Source organism: Mytilus edulis, chromosome 11, assembly GCF_963676685.1.
Source record: "Mytilus edulis chromosome 11, xbMytEdul2.2, whole genome shotgun sequence".
Taxonomy (NCBI): Eukaryota; Metazoa; Mollusca; class Bivalvia; order Mytilida; family Mytilidae; genus Mytilus; species Mytilus edulis.
This window is the reverse complement of record NC_092354.1, coordinates 48,666,982-48,687,676: the sequence shown is the minus strand read 5'-3', so window position 1 is coordinate 48,687,676 and position 20,695 is coordinate 48,666,982. Positions and strand designations below refer to the sequence as shown.

The window sequence follows — 20,695 nt, the reverse complement described above, 5'->3', positions numbered from 1 at the left end:
ATGTTGACTCTTGAACTGAAGGATAAACAATATCGTTACTGGATGATATCACATGGCAAAACGGAGACCCATAAACATGATGAAGGAGAAAATAGAGAACGAGATAGTAATAAAGAGGGAAACAGTCTTCAAGATACCCTGAGTAACTGCGTCAAAAGACAGATTCTGAAGACAGAACAATTGACACAAACTGATAATCTATCATCGGAAAAAGAATCCAGTCTTACAAAAAGAAAAGAGGTAAAAGATCAGACTACACAAACATCAGATGATAAACAAACTCTAATACACTTTGATCAAGAACAGAAATGGAGCATGCATTTTACACAGATAGCCATCAACCATCACAATACCTTCAAAGCAGAAGATGAACATATTGCTCCTGGTTTCCTTGAAGGAACAATATTAAAAGGAAAAACACATACAGACAAAAATCAGGAAGCAAAGAGATGTATAAGAGCATACGAAAACAACAATCTAGTCAGAGATAGTTTGAAAGATACAGAAGAGAAAGCTTACGTAAAGACTGAAAGGTCCAAATACAAGAAAATTAGCTTGGAAAAACAGATAAAAATGGTAACGCAGAACTTGATCACCAAGAAAAAAGAAAGTGATACAAGTAAAAGGAATATCATGAGAACAATAAAAAGAAAAGAAGAACAAGTAACAATGAGAAGGTTACCAAATACAAGGAGTTGGGGTAAAGACGGGAAACTTAGATGGAAGAGACCTAAGGCTAAACAATTCCATAGTAAAGCATCGGGGAGATCGGATTGGAACTTGAACCTTGACAAAAATGATGTTCAAACTGAACGATTGGTGACGTACACACCATTTGATATTTCTGCAATCCAAGATGGAGATACTGAAATTAGTTTCTTGAGTTGTGTTTTTATGTTTTTTTAAAATTTGATTGAAAATAAATGAATATAGTTACTGTACTATTTATATCAGTATTACTTTTATATTGAATGCTATAGTTACTGCCATGCATACGTATACTAGCGTATAATGTATTTGAATTAATATTTGAGATATATAATTACAATGTATATATATAACTTTATGACATTAATTTCTTTAGATATTCGTCACTGGACTTGAATGATCAAAAGATAATCCATCCATTTATTCAACTCAAAGTGATGTTTCTCCATGAAAGTTACAATAATTTAAGCTTTACCATGGTTTATGTCGGCAATCATTTTATTCATATTAATCATTTATGTGGCTCTTTCTAATACCCTATCTTCCAAGATTTCTACTGGTTTTATCTTTACAACGACGAAGTAAACTATTTCACCCCAACGAAATTGTAGTTGCATTCATGTAACCGTACCCAACTTATGTTTTTGGAATAGAACCATTGTTGTTATGGAAGAGGGAGGAAGTGGAAAGGATATTTATTTCAAAGTCATATTTTGCATTTGCGTTTTGGGAGACATGCGTCCTGTATTCTTTGGATAATTCTACTTCCAAATGTGTGATGTCCTCCGGATGGACAGGCTTGTTCACCAAGCACAAGATGCCGTGATGAAAATTAAGCTGTGTTTTTGATGTGGTTGTAAAGACGTTTTAAAATAGGCATTAATAAAACATTATATTTCATAATCTTCATAATCAATTTTGTATATAGAGATTGTTTTATATATATATATATATGTGTACAGAAGAAAAAGGGTGGCTGAAATTAAATTATTAAAGCGTTATGTATACGGCATCACATTTGAGAATTTATCTACATGTATCAACTACAAATTTACTGACTAGAGGTTTCAATTAAGGATATTTATTCTCACATGTAAACTTCAAACAGTAATTCTACAGAACGGGTCCAATTCTACGAAAGAGGGAGGAATGTTATGAATATGGTATACTCGTAACTACATATACTATTACCAATGTACACTCAGAAGACTACCACGTCATGTTAAGGAATTCCGAGGTTCCCCATGAAATATTTTACAGTCATTACCCTAGTTGTTATCCAGATCTGACGTCCCCACATTGATGAGCGACCTTCTAGATGACAAATGACTCAACCCTAGGATTGTTATACTTAGGTAATATAACACATACACATAACCCTTTAAAATCATTACAGTTACATTGTTAATTTAGATAAAACTTAATTATTCCTTGCATTATCGAAAATGTTTTAACAAATACCAAATAACTGTGCTTTTAGATTCAAATTTTCAAATAAGCCATTGAAGGGGAGATAACTCTTTTAGTACAAAAATTATACTGGACGTAGAGGGAATTTTTCATTTTTACTTTTTAGAAATCAAGTGCAGTGACACCATTTTTTTCTTTTTATTTTCTTAAAATAAATTATAAAACCTATCTTCTCATATTTTATTTCAAAATTCTGTCTCATAGATTTCTTTGTATGCACAAACATTTGTTTTTTTCGTGAACAATCTAGTAAGCAAGTTTTGGCAATTTTGAACGACTCGTACCTTGAAAAATAGCGTGATGACCCATACTTTTTATCATTTACAAAAAAAAAAATAAAAAAAATTAGTAAAATCTTCATTTTGGCAAGGTTTAAGAAAATTCTTACATTTTGTTTTATACCCCTGAACTACCTTAAGCAGCAAGTTTGGTTAAAATTGTCAAAATAAGCTGAGTGAAGTTATTAGTTGTATATAATTCGACCTCATTGCATCCGTATAATTGATTTAGCCCCTTTGCTAGAGTGAAAAGGATAAGAATGTCAACATTGGAAGTGAAACAAGGGTAAGCCATTCGGTTGACTGATTCGACCCACAAAAACTCATTTGTATGTATGTATACAGGTGAAAACGAACATTAACATGTTTTTTTTACCCATTATATGAAATCAAACAGACCTAGAAAAATACAATTGCATAATTTCGCAATCTATTTATATCTATATCGGATGTCACCTCGATGGTTAATAAGATGGCGTGTTGACTAAAATACACACAAAATGTTAATACATATTACTGTGTTCATGCATCGTAATTTGTTCATATTAAATTTTTTTTTTAATTTGGATACACGTTTAAGTATGTTGTAAGTCGGATATGAAAATTTGAGTCAAATCAGTGGACACGAATTTGACAGCTCATGTCCCACCAAGTAATGTTTTGTTGGTTTTAAATGATTTTACAAAAAAGTATGTGTAACATAAAGTTTGAGGTGAAACTGGAAAAATTTGAACTTGTAACAAATTGTTTTCAAGTTAAATTGGTTTTACCTCATTGATGCTCATATTTTGATTATTTAACCTAATTTATCGCATTCATCATAATATGCTGTTAGTATATGCTTAATTAAGTTCAATTGTAATAAATACAAATACATAAATAACATGGTTGCATATTCTTTATGAACCTAAAATGAATTACGGGTATTTTATTAGGTTCTGATTTTGTCATGTTTGGGTCAATTATAGCTGAATATGTATTATTGGTTTTGCTGGTTGTTAAATGTCGTGCAGTGACCTATACTAGGATTTACTAACAGGATATAGATTCGCTTAATTAGGACTGTTGGATACTTATCTCATTGACAACCATACTAAATCTACTTACTTCCTTGTGTAATGTACTTGTATGTTCTAATCATATTGGAAAAAATTAATTGCAATATATCTACTAGGAATGATTTTAGACTATCAAATTTACATGTGCAGCATACGTAATGAACCACACAACATTCTGGTCAAAAACCCTATTTAACATAATAACATTTAATTCCAAAAGTGTAGTTCAAAATTAACATGCAACAAATTTAAAAACAAGAAAGTATTTCATTCCTTTGTTATCACGCTTTTAAATTACTGACCAAGAAAAAGCTGCATCCAAATACATTTATATTTATCTTATTTCAGAATATTAGTTCTTATTATTGTGTTACTCAACCAATCTCAATTGTTATACCCTCACACACAGATAATTCATCAATTGACAGCATTCAAATTGTCCTTGTCATTATATATTTATCATGACTTCAAAATTTGTCTGGGTTTTAGATTGATATATATCAATTCGTTAAGGTCGAATGCAATTTATCCATGAATTGAGGATGAGCTGTAATCGTTCTCTACTGAAATGTTGGTCAATTGGAAGGCACGATCTTTCATCATGTCAATTCGCTACAAACAGTTCAAGTAAGCTATGTTGGCATCACAATATGATTTTCCTAATTTAACTTTGCCGATGTCGAGTCTTTCAATCATAAATTCTGAAATCATATGAAATTATAGAAATATCAAAATAGATTAGTAATTTATTCACAATTCATGTTGATAATTTTGATTTCAATTATTTAATAAGTAATCCTTTTGACAGATTGCAATGTTATTGATAGAAGTTGAAAAAACGAACACTAAGGAAATGATCATTAATGTGGTACATGCTGGTGGACCCTGGGACCTGTATACAATTTTTAAATAAGTCCCAGGTGGATGATTGTTTTGCTGTTTGCTTACCATTGATTTTTCAAGCACTCGTCATTTTTTTGCTTTTCAAAATGTTAAAAGTAGTTGGAGATAGTATGGAAATAATTGTGCAATCGTGATACAAGCATGAAATTTGGTATGAAAGTTGACTAAATGATAATTAAAAAAGATCAGCTGCTGGCCAAGAAAAATTTCCATTTTTTCAAGATGGCCACCGCTCGTTTTGCAAATTGCGTCATATCCAATTGGCTACATTTCGTAAATCCTTGCAAGCTGTGTTATAGGTATATTTCAATGTAAGTTTTGATAAAACGTAAAATTCAGTTCTCCAAGTACAACAAAACAACACATACATGAAGAAAAAAGAGTGACTTCTGGTTCCAAAATGGCGGCAAAAACGTTGAAAATGTCAACTTAACATAATTATCAATGTCTTTGTTAAGTTTATATGTCTAGTTTGGTTAGAAAGACAGGTTGTTTACCTTATAATTATCTGACAACTGCCAATACAAAAACCCGTACAACATTGTACAAGGTAGGTCAGAACGGTAGCATTGACAGTTACCAACAAAGCTGGATTTTTTGCCTCCGCATTTCAAAAGTTTCTGACATGCAGCCAAAGAAGTCCATTTTGGTTTCAAACTGTCAATGATTTTTTCTCTCATCCAACCCCAGTGTTCATGACTGAGCCCAGACATGTCCCCCTTGGTATGCTTCTCTTTTGGTGTGCTCCGGAAAAGAGGTCGTAGGTGGAATTGCATCACAATGCCGCTGCTCTCTGGCAAACAATTCGCATCGTGCCTCGTTAACAGCAGATGTTGATGATGTTCTGTCATACACGAGGCAAACAAATGCTTCTATGATGTCTATGTATGTGTCTTCATACTTAAGCGAAAAAAAAACGTCTGTTACATCTGGAAATACGTCCAATGGCAGCCAAGCTGACCTCTTCTCTTTCCCACGAAAATCCGACAAACTTTCACATCCACTGAATGCATGGAAGAAAGGAAGAGCAGCTACACGAGGACCGAACGCATTTGATATGTCACGTACAGACAGCCATCAAAAGTCTTCGTGATAACAAGTTGAAAACTTGGAAGTATTCTGATTGAAATTGCAAAGAATATTTTCACCGTGAGTAACATGAGTAAAATGCTTTTTTATTAGTTTATAAATAAGCAATTCTGTTTCAACTTGAAAAAAATCGTTTTGTTGTCATTTTTACAGAGAAACCACTCCTAAACCCTTGGTGTTTTACCAGAAACAACATATTTCCCGTCAGCACAATAACATTGCCTTTGTCTTGTCACAGCCTTTAAATTATGCATTTAGTAAACGTCAAATACAATGTCTACTTTTGAATACTTATCGATGCAAGATTTCATGTGAGGCAGTATGACATCATTTGCATAATCATCAAATAGTTTTGCCCAACTTGGTGGCCTGGAATTAACAAATGCTACCCCGCCAACGATAAATGCGTAAGAATTTGGATCTGCAAATCGCAGAATGTTTAAAGTATACCAATTAGCAGTGATTTCATACCACTGTTTAAAGTCACATCTTGAGACAAAGACAAAGGAGCAGTTTGGTGTTTATGGATAAAGAAATATTCCAAGTCAAACTGTCTACTGTGACAAGAAATGAAAAGTCTAGAAAACATATCGCCATCACTTTTACGGTTCTCTAGCTTTGTTTTTGACAAAGACGTTTCCAGTTTCATTTGACAACCATGATAGGAAGTTGTTCTTTTTGATCTGGTATAAAAAGCAGGTTCTCCTTGTTTTTGCATTTGCTTCAGAAGATCTTCGAATTGTTTGGACCAATATCTTACAGTTTATATACATATCTTACTTGTTTCCGAATCAACAATTTCCTTAATAGAGTAATGTTTTTACAAATCTGACGATTTCTAGAAATGGATTTCCAAACTCGTTCATCTGTTGTAGAATGACTCAAACCACTATATCTTTCAAGTTCATCTTCTAGTCTACTGACTTTTGGTCAAGCTACCATCCATTTGCCTGTACCAAGGCAGCAATTTAACAGTTCTTGTCCATTCGTTTTTGATGTGTTTTGTCATTTGAATTTGCCATATGATTATGGACTTTCCGATTTGATTTTCCTCTGAGTTCAGTATTTTTGTGATTTTACTTTTGTCTAAAAGGGATCTTCATTTAAACTTATGGCACCAAAATCACCATTCACAATTGCATTATTCTGTTTTTGTGCCTGACCAATTATATAAGAAAAAAAATTGCTGGTCTTACGTACTGTAAAAATATCATTTTCAAATGGGATGATGTTCGGGAAGGTAAGCCATATATCGGAGATGGATCGGTAACGATCGAGCATAGTTAACACCATCAAGACCTAAGAAATTACGGTATCATGCTTTATATGCACTGTTTGTAAAGAACGAAATCTGACTCATGAAAGCACAAGAAGTTCTTAATTTATAATTGAACGCCAGGAATTAAACTGTGGTCGAGATGACTATATTTCGTTACACCAGTCTATCAAATCATTGAACGTCGCAGAGTCATGACATAATTATATTTTCTGCGTTTAGCTTTCATACGCCGACATTAAATATTCAAGCAAAACACCTGCAGTTATCTGATGCGCGTGTCTAGTCCTAGGTACATATGAACATGCATACAATGTTCTAGGTGTTGCAATATCTGCTTCCTTCGATTTGGATTGCTAATATCTTCCACTAATGTATTTCTTTTTATTTTTTTTGTCACTAGAATACGTAAAAGTAAAAAAGAACTTGACACAGATATGTTTTGTCTGTATGTAAATTTGATAGAAAATGCAAAGGATAAAATCAAAAAAGCCCTTTTTTAAATTTTAAATATGCAAAATATTCAAAGTTAACCATTATTGAAGGTATAGGGCCTAATAATGTCTGAAGAAAAAAAAATTGCCATTAACGATAAATACTACTGCATACCAAATATCAACGACTTATCATAAGTAGTTTGCCTTCAACTGATATGTTAACAAATTTTAAAATGTAAACTATACTAAAGTTACAAAAATAGAACATGACTAAGGGGGACAGGGTAAAAAAATTTCAATGGATATGTGATGAATAAAATTGAATGCTTATACAAATTGGTGTTTACCTTAAACTGACTTAAGTACAATTTTTGACAAGTCTTTATGGCACCACTATGTATCTGAGTTGGAAAGGACATGCATGATTTTTTAGCAACTCTTAAAGTGGTTGATAATAGCTGCTCTCTTCATGACTTTTCTTTAGCATTCTCATAATGTTATCCAAGTTACAGGCAACATGTAGGTCATATTGATGATACAGTTATATTTTGATCGACTAGAGGTAATAAATTTTGTAGATTAGATGAATTATTCAAATATGTTATTTTTGATTTTTTTTTAATTTGCCTGATTCTTATATGGACTGGCACCTACTAATTGATTATAATAAATATATATGAGTATGAAACATTATCTCCATTAATTGTTCGAAAAAAAAAAGAAAAACATCTGTAGTAAACAGAGATTGTAGGAAATAAACAAAACTACCAATGTTTAAATCGAAGTGAGAACGGTAGAAAAAATATAGTATTGCTTGCGTTTTCTAACATAAGTTCTCAATTGAACAACCTTTTCTGGACTTTATAATATTTGAAAATATTGCTATAATGGAAACTTATTATGGAATAAAGAGTCCCTAAAAGTTCATGTTGTTTCGCTTTGCATCCTTGATTTTCTTCATTTTACCGTTATGTAGCAGATTTCCTTCTATACACGTCTACCTTAGCAAAACATTTATATTAATGTATAAAGTTAATCATATTAAGGAGCGATGAGTTTTCATGGTGGGAAAAATATTATTTGTCTAACACTTTTCTCTTAAACAAATATCATACTTCATAACGATTAAAGGCCTTATTTCAGTATTTTGCATTTATGTGTGAAAACAGTATAACAAATCGACATAGAAAATTGAAAACGAGAAATTCATTAAAATGTGACTAGATCAAACGTTATCAATCAACGGAACTATTGAGAAACAACTGTCATATTCCTGTCTTGTTACAGGCATTTTCTAAAGAAAATGATGGGCTGAATATGGTTTAATCTCTAACGAAACCTCCGACTTATATATGACATCGTTTCTAACTCAGTTATATTGACTTAATTTGTTGAGCACCAAAAACATAATAGGTAGATGTGATAATAATTTAGATCAAGCAGCAAAGATTGTTTAAATATACACCACCCTTGCTCATTATTTTTGCCCAGACACAGAGAACGTTTTACAAATTCTGAGTAGCAGCTGCAAGCTTTTGAATATCGTACGAGCCATAAAAATGTATATTAAATACGTATGTGAAGTTTGTATAAAGAAAATAAAAAAAACACCAAACTCCAAGGAAAATTCAAAGTGGAAAGTCCCTTAACAAATGACAGAATAAAAAAATCAAGAACTCAAACGAATGAAATCATCGTCATATTTCTGACTTGGTACAGTTATTTTTCAAGAAGAAAATGTTAGATTAAACCTGATTATATAGTTTTTTGGGGGGCTCATACACGAAATGAGAATCAATATCCCATTACAATAAAAAAAAGTAGCTTATGGGACCACTGTTTATGAAGGAAAGCATTGTGGTTTATTCCTTTAAGATGAAGTTATACTTTTCATGTGGTATGGTGTAAAGGGTGGGAAAATCGAAGGGTTTGATAAAATCTATTTTAAAGAGATTTTAAATATACATCAAGTTCTTTTCAGTTATTTAGATTCCACATACGGATAATGCAACTGAGTTAACAATGAATTGAACAAAATAAACTTGTTTCCTCTTTTATATGATGCAGACTTTAAACAAAATATTCTTTTCTTAACATCATCTGAAAAGTCCGACAGATATTTTTGCTTGCAGTCAATTCAGTACTGTTCAGTGGCTTTCCAGGCACAATAGTATGGTGTAGATTAAACAAGTATCAACATATAAAATAACAGTTGTAACATAGACTGGATAGATCTTAATTGACTGAAGCGAATTGTCTGAACAGTGCTCAATATACATATAGTAGGGGATTTGTCTGGCACAACTGAAAATGAATTACTTATTGAGAATGTAGTCATTTATTAGTTTTTCAGATCAAAATAACCGTTTAATATTACAATAAGTTCATACGTGCTCCCAGTTTTCGTTACAGTACGCATTGTTCAATTTTAATGTTTGTGGTCAATCATCGGTTTTATTTTATTTTTCTGTTAAAAATTATTTTGGCTTGGAACACCTTTATGTTTTCTTCGCAAAATTTACAAAAAACACTGTTAAATCGAAATTATTCGTTGGGTACCGATTTTCGTGGATTTCGTTGGCAAAAATGAACCAATTATTCAGACACCTAAACACATGAACAAAATTCTAAACAATAGTACGAAGGATTTTCAAAACCACGAATTTTAGAACCCATGAAAATAACATATTCTCTGCATTTACGAAATTTTATACCTACGGAAACTTTTGTTACAATTGTATTAACTTTATTTTGTCATCTCCCGTCTTTCGTTGCTATGAAATATATTGTCAATATTTACTTTTAGAAAGTAAACTGCCACGTGAGTGTGATGATTTGACGAACATAATAACAGGAGTGCATACAGTATACCCTAATGGTATTCACCCAGTACAAGTGTATTGCATTGTTGCCAATAATGGGACGTGGACTGTGAGTTTTTGTATAATCTCTAAATCTATTGTGATGTTCAGGAACGAAATTATACCATATTAACTTATTTTATTATCAGTTTGTAATTAGATTCCACAGGTATTTCATAATTATTCGAACAGATGAATGCTTGTTATAATATTGTCATTTGACGACAACTACTGTATGCTATCTTTTCAAGTATTGTCTTTGTCCGAATAAAACACAAAAAAAAAATGAATGGATGTTCTTAACGTTACAGCAATGAGTATAACAAACAAACACAATTAATCAAGGCGAAGTGTACGCAACCATTATAGTTAACGCCTGTAGCTTAAAACAGGATAAAAACGATAAAAATAATTTACCAAGTTATTGATTTGATTTTAGTAACCATCTGCGACATTGTCCTGAGCTTCTTAAGTTGGTGTTTCTCTGATTAACTATAAATGATATGTCTACGTACTCTAGAAAGGGAAAATTTGTTTGTGCTGTAACGAAAAGTAAATGAATGTTTTCGCCTGCCCATGACCCCTTTTTGACATTGTAGACAAGATAGATGATTTGACATCTGTCATACAAATTGATTAAATTACAATGTAGTCGATTCTTTTTTATTTTAATTTCTTCACATAATTTTTTGTGAAGAAATGACGTGGGCTATGTAATTTTTCATACATTCGGTGTGTAAACTGTCCATGTATCACAACAATATTGCAACAGGGAACCAACATAGACAGGACCGGAAAGACGCTGCACTGTTGGTATTTGATAGCATAATGAAAAGAATGCGCTTAAGTAAGCGTTTCAAAATTTTCGCAAGTGTCTCGTATTAAAAGAATAACACCCATTTTAAGGAGAACAGTCTTCTGAACAAAACAGAAAGCTTAAGAGGTTAATAGCACGTAAACGGACAAACACATACAGTATAAAATAAATACTCTTTAAATGGGTTAGTATTTACCATCATACATGTCATATTTAAAAACGAATAATGATGATAAAATATCACTTTATATCTGCAGTTGATTTTGTATTGATTTTATAAGGTCACTCTTTCCTTTGCTATGTGCCAATAATACTATAGAGAATACACAAACTTTGTATTAGTGTTTTCATTAAAACATAACATGCGTATAATTTATCAATCATCAAGGAACATTACAAAACATAAAAATATATATGTTTTACAACAACATAAATATTTTGTTTTTGTCTGTTTATCATAAAAAGTCAAAACACAAAAATACTGAACTCCGAGGAAAATTCAAAAAGGAAAGTCCAAAATCAAAAGGCAAAATCAAAAGTCCAAACATAGCAATTGAATGGATAACAACTGTCATATTCCTGACTTGGTACAGACATTTTCTAATGTAGAAAATGGTGGATTGAACCTGGTTTTATAGCTAGCTAAACCTCTTAATTGTATGACAGTCGCATCTAATTCCATTACATTGTCAACGATGCGTGAAAAAAACAAACATACTCAAAGAGTAAAAATGTCAAAAATAGGGGTACAGCAGTCAACATTATGTTATCATCTTAATCACTATAAAAACAACAATTTTAACGAAGAAGCACAAAAAGGCATACATCAAATGTAACATCCTCATTTTGCTTATCTTATACGATTTTATTTATCTATGTAAAGTCTACCGGTAATGGATGGAAGGTTTTCAGTACTTTTCAGTAGTTTTCAAAACGAATAAAATTGACAAGAATAGTAATAATGTAACACAATTGCAGGTAATACAGAGAAGATTTAATGGTGCTGTGGATTTTGACCGCACTTGGGATGAGTATAGGAGTGGATTCGGTTCAGCTAGTGGAGAATATTGGCTGGGTAGGATACATAAAAAACATTGAGATACAATTGAGAATGAAAATGGGGATATTATTAAATATACAACAATCCGGCCAAAGAGTACAAAACAACCCAAGACCATTACAGGTTCTTCAAAACAGCGAGAAATTCCCTCACCAGGAGGCTGGCTTCAGCTAGCCCCTAAACAAAAAAGTGTACTAGTTCAGTGACAACTGACGTCACTATGAACTCTAAAACATATAAATAAACTAAAAACAATTTTTAAAATATCAAGACTAAAAAAGGACAGAGGATCCTGACTTCGAGTTCATGATTTTATGTAAATATATCAGTTACTGAATCTTGAAATATTGTATTTCCCATTATAACTGTTAGAAATCCGGCAGATGTGTCCTGATGGAAAAGGAGGGGCGAAAGATACCAGAGGAACAGTCAAACTCATAAATCGAAAATAATCTGACAATGCCATGGCTGAAAATGAATAAGACAAACAGACAAATAATAGTACACAAGAAACAACTTAAAAAACTAAAGACTGAGAAACACGAACTCCAAAAAAAACCAACTGGGGTGATCTCGGTTACTCCAAAAGGGTAGGCAGATACTGCTCCACATGTGGCACCCGCCGTGTTGCTTATGTTATTTCAAACCCGGTAAATAGTCTTATTCGGTAGGTCACATTCATGAAAAGGGAAGGAGATTGTAGTTACGACGTAAGTAACATATCCGATATCATCTGTGAAACGGTTATTCCATAACGGTCAACCAACTCGTGATGGCGTCCGTAAATTTTAAGAAGGGATGATTTTAACTTCACCATTTGGAACTCTTGGTTTAATAACTTCCTTGTGAGCAGCAACCCTCTATAAAGGAAATAATGATATGAAAAGCAATCACGGGAATATCGTATCAATTGGAAACGCGGGATATTGCAATACTACCAAAAAATATTTATATCCTCGCCATGATTCAGTCTTAATTTTTGGGCTTGATGGTCGTTCATCAATAACAATTAACCAATCACTTATGTATTTTTTTGTTTTTCACGAATATGTTGATCCATACCATGTGTATTTGTCTAAAATAACTAGGACATTTTAACCACGTCTTAGATTATGGATTAACATTTACTTCGTCTGGTCTTTTGAGTACCGAACATGACCTATTCTTAAATATGACTGTTTTGCTGAATGTGAATTCGCTATCAGACGTGTCAGGTTATTTGTTATCCAACATTCATGTATTCGGTAATGATGTTGTATTTGTAATTCTGGTCGGATATTGTTAAATATCTTATCGTTTTTAGTTGTAATTTTATTTATTTTTTTTAATTTTCTATTCGTATGTAAAAGCATGTTATTGTACTGTAGTCCTGTCATGTAATATTGTGCTTTTAGAGTTATCTTTAACATTGCCATAACAGAGATTTGGCTAGCCACAAAACCAGGATCAACCCAGCATTTTCTCCTTAAAATGTCCCGTTTCAAGTCAGGAATATAGCAGTTGTTATCTTATAGTTCGTTTCTGTGTGTGTAACATTGTCGTTTGGATTTTTGTTTCATTTTAGTGTTTCTGTTGTTTCGTCCATTTCCTCTTATAGTTGATGTGTTTTCCTCAGTTTTAGTTTGTAACCTGGATTTGTGTTCACCTAACCGTTGTATGACTTTTGAACAAACAGTGGTATACTACTATTGCTTTTATTTGTTACCTTTTCGTTTCTTTTTTCAGGTAACGACAATTTGCACCAAATATCCGCCTCTACAGCTCACCGCTTATCTATTTATATACAGGCCTTCAATGAAAGCTTTGCATATGCTAATTACTCTGTTTTCAATTTTGGAGATGAACACAGAAAGTATCAGTTAGGAATTACTGGATATTCAGGAACACCTGGTTTAAGTACGTGTAACTGATCATTATTATACTTCCTGTAAGAATGTCCTTCTGACGTAAAATTATTTTATGTTTGCATAGTTTTTAAAGAAATATATAGCGTTTACTGCACTATGCAAAAATGATATGCATTGCTGTTGCAACAGACTAATGATTTTCACGTCAATTTTTTTCGATTTCACGTGGAAAGGCGGAGTTTAGTTTTTTTGACAGACAAGTGGGTTGGATTTATTAGCCTGACAATTAATTAACTATTACAATTGAACAATAAGGGAAATTAGTAGATATCATTTAAATTTTTCTGACATTTAAAGAGACTTTGAAAAACAGTAGTTTCTGTTAGAACGTTTTTGTTCTTTGTTTACTTCTGTTAATTGCCGTTGAAGCTAAAATTGTTTGATTGCTGTAGAAGTCACTTAATACAGATAAATAGGTATGAACACATCACACTTTTAAAAAAATATTGAGAACTATGGAAAAGGTAAATGAAAATGAAATAGGTGGGGTATAAAGTAAACGTTCTTTAGACACAATCAAAAACAATACCGGGTAAACAATGCTATGACACGATGCCTTTTTGATACTACTTCCCCTCTTGAATTCAACATGAGTTCATGCATTCAACAATGAGCAAAATATTGGTACCTCATAGCAAGTTGAAGACAACCTCTAGCATCAGCTTAAGCAGAATTCTACTTGTTTAAGTTATCAATAATGATTTATATTCAGATATGAGTTAAAATCAGTCATTTCACCTCAAAACACATACTTTTGATTCTATTTAGTCCAAAGATTGTAAATATGCATGAAAAATAAGTATTCATAAATATTTAAGCACTGTACAATAAAAAAAAGGAATATTTTTCCTAAAAAAACTGGAAGTTTACAATTGGAAATTCAGATCGTTACATTTGTCAAAGATTTTAGTTTGATGTCGTCCATCTTTGCTGTGGAAAAGATCACTATACAAAGCATAATTCTAGTTTCGATAGTGTCCATGATATCTTGTTCGTAGAAATATGAGATGCAAGCAGTAACTAACATGTAGTCATTCAGGGACAATATACTTTAAAGTGAAATTAAAGAGCATAGCAAAATTTTTGTTTCTTGTTTATCTTTTTGAAAACTTTCTGTATGCATTCTGCTTCATTTAAATACAAAAAAAACACGTCGGTCCGACGATACGCAAAATGAATATCCATTGGCATATACTAGTAGAAGATTGTCATACCTTTGTGGTAAAACATCCTACATTTGGAGTTACATAGATTTGTTCTAACAGACTATGAAATATCCTTCCGTTAGTATGCTATTGGCTTTCTATTGAGGTATGACATAGTTTGAATTTTCAGGTCAAGTAATGGTCAGGTATAGATTTTTCTTGTTCTTTTTTTAACCCATGTATCTAACATGTCCTTACACAATATCAAAGTAGGGTTACAAATGCATAACTGATACCTACAATGTACATTTAAAAAAACAATTGAATAAACTGTATACAACTATGCTGTGTAAACGTAATATGATGCTGAAACAGTTTCAGAGATCTGTGCATGGCATATCTATTGCAAGATGATATGTTTGCTTCAATGTGCTCTTGTTTCCACTGAAAATCCAAATAATCATCAGATAATGCTGTTAACCTACTCAGCTATTTTATTGTTGAATAAGCATGAGATATGTTCCAAGAGTTTTTTGGCAAAAACAATTTGTCATTTATTTTCAAATTTAAGTATCTGCAGGATTTTTTGTCATGACCAATTTTACGAAGCAGCTTATTATAATACGGGCTTGATTTTCAGGTGACTTATTTTCATACAGTCACGACTCGTTTATGTTCAGTACAAAAGATCAAGATAATGGTGATCGTGATGACCAATGTAACTTCAAACGACAAGGTGGATGGTGGTCTAGTACTTGTGGTTTTGTTAATTTAAATGGACCTTACTTGGCAGGACCCGTAACGAATGGAAGAGCGATGCACTGGTATGGTTGGCCATCAGCATCAGATCCGTACTACTCTTTGAAGGCGTCTACAATGATGATAAAAAGATCTCGGGAAAGAGCATAATTCATTAATCTGCTCTGAATTGAAAATAAGAATAAATATACTATCTCAAAAAATGTAAATATTGGCGTATTTTAACATTTAGTTTATGAAGTTTTCGTTTCTGCCATCGATGACATTACAAATAAGATATGGTATAAGGGATCAGGAGACTACCTTCACCAAGAGACAAAATCGCGTTGATGAAAGCAACTGTAGGTTCCCTTAATGCCTAAATATTTAGCAAACCTCATACAGATAAGTTAGCTATATTTGGCCCCTACATGACAAAATATGTGATAAGTTGAATGAAAAACCCGACGGCAAAATATAAGTTAAAAAAGTCAACGAAAAACAAAAATGACAGCAACCAGCGACAAACACTGAACAACATGCATAATATGTCGGGGATAAAGCATACCTAAGAGCTTAATCAGGAACTTTAGATACCGATGTTACAAAACAACACAATAACAAACTGTAAAAGTCCGTTGAAAATAACTCGACTGATAAAAGGGACACAAAGCAACCAAAGAATATAGAACAACTAACAAAAGTATAAAATACATAAAGTACCGTTCTTAGAGAACTTGCAGTTATTGAAAGTAAGTTCAAACCTAATTACAACTAAGACATTAAAAATGATTAATAGTTAGTGAACAATTATATAAAAAAAGAAGATGTAGTATGATTGTTAATGAGACAACTCTCTACAAGAGACCAAATGACACAGAAACTAACAACGATAGGTAAGCGTATGGCCTTCGACAATGAGTAAAGCCCATACCGCATAGTCAGCTATAGAAGGCTTTATAATGACACATGTAAAACAATTTTAAGACTGTTGAAATGGAAAAGTTTGTTCATTTCGGGCAGAATTTTAGTATGTATAAAAGTTCAGTTAATAGAAACCCCCAATTCAGTCTCTTTTTCAAAATTATTGGATTAATCCCTGAATATAAACAATTGGGACTCAAAACTGGCAGAGATCTTATAAAACACGAGGCTTGTATAGGGCACAGTGGAAAGGGTGGGGTCACTTCTGGCGTGCTGCTGGTTTGAAAAAAAAACCACCTCCCCATTCATATATTGCCGAAAACCAAAACTCTGATCCATGTTATGACTTAAATATTTACTAGAACACACCTGCAAAATCGCGGGCATTGAGAGCGATGTTGAGAGTAATGTATGTAAACTGTTGTAGGACGAATATTTTGTAAAACATTTGCTGGTTGGAGAATTTCGGGAAAGGTAACAAAATGCATACATACTTGGGGACAGGTCATTTTTTAAGCCCTTCCCTTTTTTTGAAAAATCTGTTAACTATTTGTTTTCTCTTTATTTCAATCATTTTCGCGTTGTTCTGTATACTGTGAACAGACGTACTATAGACTAGATAGGTAATCTCTATATAATAATATATAACCGCCGTTGATAGTTAACTTGGAATTGATAGAAAATAACATATACAAACGTTAACTTTATTTATAGTATATGTATGCTCATAGCATACAGAAAAAGCGAAAATAACTGTCCTATCACCGAATACCTTCCTAACAGAAGTCTTGTCTATGACTTAGAAGTCTGTCCGATGCCGGAAACAATGTCCGGACGCTTTTTTTCGTTTTCCTCCCAAAATAACCAAAACGTATTAATCATTAGCGAGGATGACAAATGCGACTATGCATTGTACCTATAGGACACAAAAGTATGATGATTATCTTAATTGTGGAAGGAAGAGAAGCGACACACAAAATGAGGTCTTCTCGTTTAATAGTATAGATATAGGAAGAAACCCACAGCCACCCCCATGTTATAGGGTATATTTGGGATATCGGAGGTTAATTTAACCTTTTTATTGATTATGTTGATTGGATAAATGCGATCTTTGAGGCAAAATCGCGTTGATGAAAGCAACTGTACGTTCCTTTAATGCCTAAATATTGAGCAAACTTCATACAGATAAGTTAGCTATATTTGGCCCCTACAAAATGTGTGATAAGTTGAATGAATAACCCGACGGCAAAATATAAGTTAAAAAAAGTCAACGAAAAACAAAAATTACAGCAACCAGCTACAACCACTGAACAACATGCATTATCTGTCGGGGATAAAGCATACATATGAGCTTAATCAGGAACTTTAAATAACGATGTTACAAAACAAAACAATAACAAACTGTAAAAGCCCGTTGAAAAGAACTCGGCTGATAAAAAGGACACAAAGCAACCAACAAATATAGAACAACTAACAAAAGTATAAAATACATAAAGTACCGTTCTTAGAGAACTTGCAGTCATTGAAAGTTAATTCAAACCTAATTACAACTAAGACAATAACAAATGATTAATAATTAGTGAATGATTATTAAAAAAAAAAAGATGTAGTATGATTGTCAATGAGACAACTCTCCACAAGAGACCAAATGACACAGAAACTAACAACGATAGGTAACCGTATGGCCTTCGACAATGCGTAAAGCCCATACCGCATAGTCAGCTATTAAAAGCCCCAAAATGACACATGTTAAACAATTTCAAAACTGTTGAAATAGAAAAGTTTGTTCATTACGGGCAGAATTTTAGTATGTATAAAAGTTCAGTTAATCAAAACCCCTTATTCAGTCCCTTTTTCAAAATTTCTGGATTAATCACTGAATATAAACAAAGGGGATTCAAAACTAGCAGAGATCTTATAATAAACGAGGCTTGTATAGGACACAGTGGAAAGGGTGGGGTCACTTCTGGCGTGCTGCTGGTTTAAATAAAAAAAACATCTCCATTCATATATTGCCGAAGACCAAAACTCTGATCATTGATATGACTTAAATATTTACTAGAACACACCCGCAAATTCGCGGGCATTGAGAGCGATGTCGAGAGTAATGTATGTAAACTGTTGTAGGACGAATATTTTGTAAAACATTTACTGATTGGAGAATTTCGGAAAAGGTAAAAAAATGCATACGTACTTTGGGACAGGTCAATTTTTTAAGCCCTCTACATTTAAAAAAATCTGTTAACTATTTGTTTTCTCTTTATTGCAATCATTTTCGCGTTGTTCTGTATACTATGCACAGACATACTATAGACTAGATAGGTAATCTCTATAAAATAATATATAACCGTCGTTGATAGTAAACTTTTAAAACATTGTTGTGACGTCATTCTATTGTTTTACCTGTTCTTTATTTCAGTGATTGGACTATCATATACCTGTAAGAAACCATTATGTTACCTTTAGCTGTCCAATATCTTTAAGAAAAGCCCTCTTCTTTCTTAAAAATATTGGACAGCTAAAGGTAACATATTAACTGATTCTTACAGGTAAATGATAGTTCAATCACTGAAATAAAATAAAAAACTATTAATTACCCCAATTCTTTTCATCATTAAACAAACTTACAACCAAAAAACAAATGACAATTACATTTTTTTTATTACAGCCAACTTCCAATACAATAATTTTGTCACTCATCAAAACTGTTTCTTGAGGAAAAAAATCACTGTCAAATTGATTGTTAACACTACCAATACTTATATCACAGCCATTTTCTCATGCTTTTAGGTTGTCTCTTTGCACTAATTCAATAAGTTGATTATGCTCGTTGTAAGTCTTGTTTCTGTTGTCTTTATGAATTTCTTTTTTCAAAAGATTTCTCCTCGTCCGTCTTTTAGGTAATCAAAATTGACCTCTGGTGTTGCTCTTATTCTTCCTAACATCATTTTCAACTATAAAGTAATGCTATTAAAATGAGATAGATCATGCTGCAATACAAGGGCCATAAATAACCTAAACCTGATCCTGTGTACAAAGGCGAATCTAGAACTTCTTTCATGAACTAGGGCACTATAATACTTTTTATAATTTTCAGGTTTCGGAGTTGATTTACAAGTTGTTGTTTTTTTTAAGTTATTGCTAAATATGAATATAATGCAACACTTCGCTTATGAACGACAATGAATATGGAAAGCAGAATAAAGGAAGACATTACGGCATTTTATCTGTCAAACAAACCAATCGTGTGTCCGATTCGCACTTTGTTCGCAGTGATCGTTTTATAAAAGTTTTTTTTCAAAAAAAAATCGAAAACACAATTACATTTCGGTAACATTTAGAAAAGAAACTCAATACACAAATAAACGAAAAAAGAGCGATACGACCTTGCAGAAAGAAAAAAAACAGAAAGGGGGGGGGATTGTGCTTGATCAAGTTAAGCTATCAAAACGTTTTTTCCTTTTCTGTAACAATCGGTTTTGCTACTCTCAATATAGATATCAATATGATCGTCTCCGAATGTAATGTGCTTTTGCTCTAATCTGACATAGTTCACTGTACCTTAAAAGTCCTGAATAAGCCAGAAAACACATAGCTAATATTCTGAATAGGTCTATTAAGCTTTCTTTTAGATGCCTTTACGATACATTTAACTAAATCCGAGTCGCATTGGTCTTCAAATCCAGCTTATCTGTGAGCCCAATTTACAACATACCATGCAGCTTCTATAGTACTATAGTGTTTTGCACTTTGCATTAGATATTGAAGATATTAACTAACATAAATTTCGTTGGCAGGAAGGACAGACTTGATTTCTGGTTTTTTTTCAGACCACACTACAAAACGCTTCAAACTGTATGCATATTTAACAGTTGTATTTCTGGCTTGAGAGTCAATAACTGAATTCTTCATTTTTCTGAACAAAATCTTAAGTTCAGTGTGCTTTACTTGTGTGTCGTTTTTCCAAAATCCCGTTGACATTTTTTTCTGTAAAATAAGTATAGATTAAATAAATATTTACCTT

General features: G+C 32.5%; 1 protein-coding gene across 1 annotated transcript; it reads left to right on the top strand.

Annotated features, from left to right (window-relative positions):
- Positions 1 to 15,918, top strand: LOC139494338 (angiopoietin-1-like). The gene is made up of 5 exons (XM_071282505.1): positions 1 to 751; positions 10,026 to 10,150; positions 11,876 to 11,972; positions 13,683 to 13,853; positions 15,650 to 15,918. Exons 1-5 carry the CDS (start codon positions 1 to 3, stop codon positions 15,916 to 15,918), a joined length of 1,413 nt encoding a protein of 470 aa, XP_071138606.1.
- Positions 15,919 to 20,695: the final 4,777 nt, after the last annotated feature.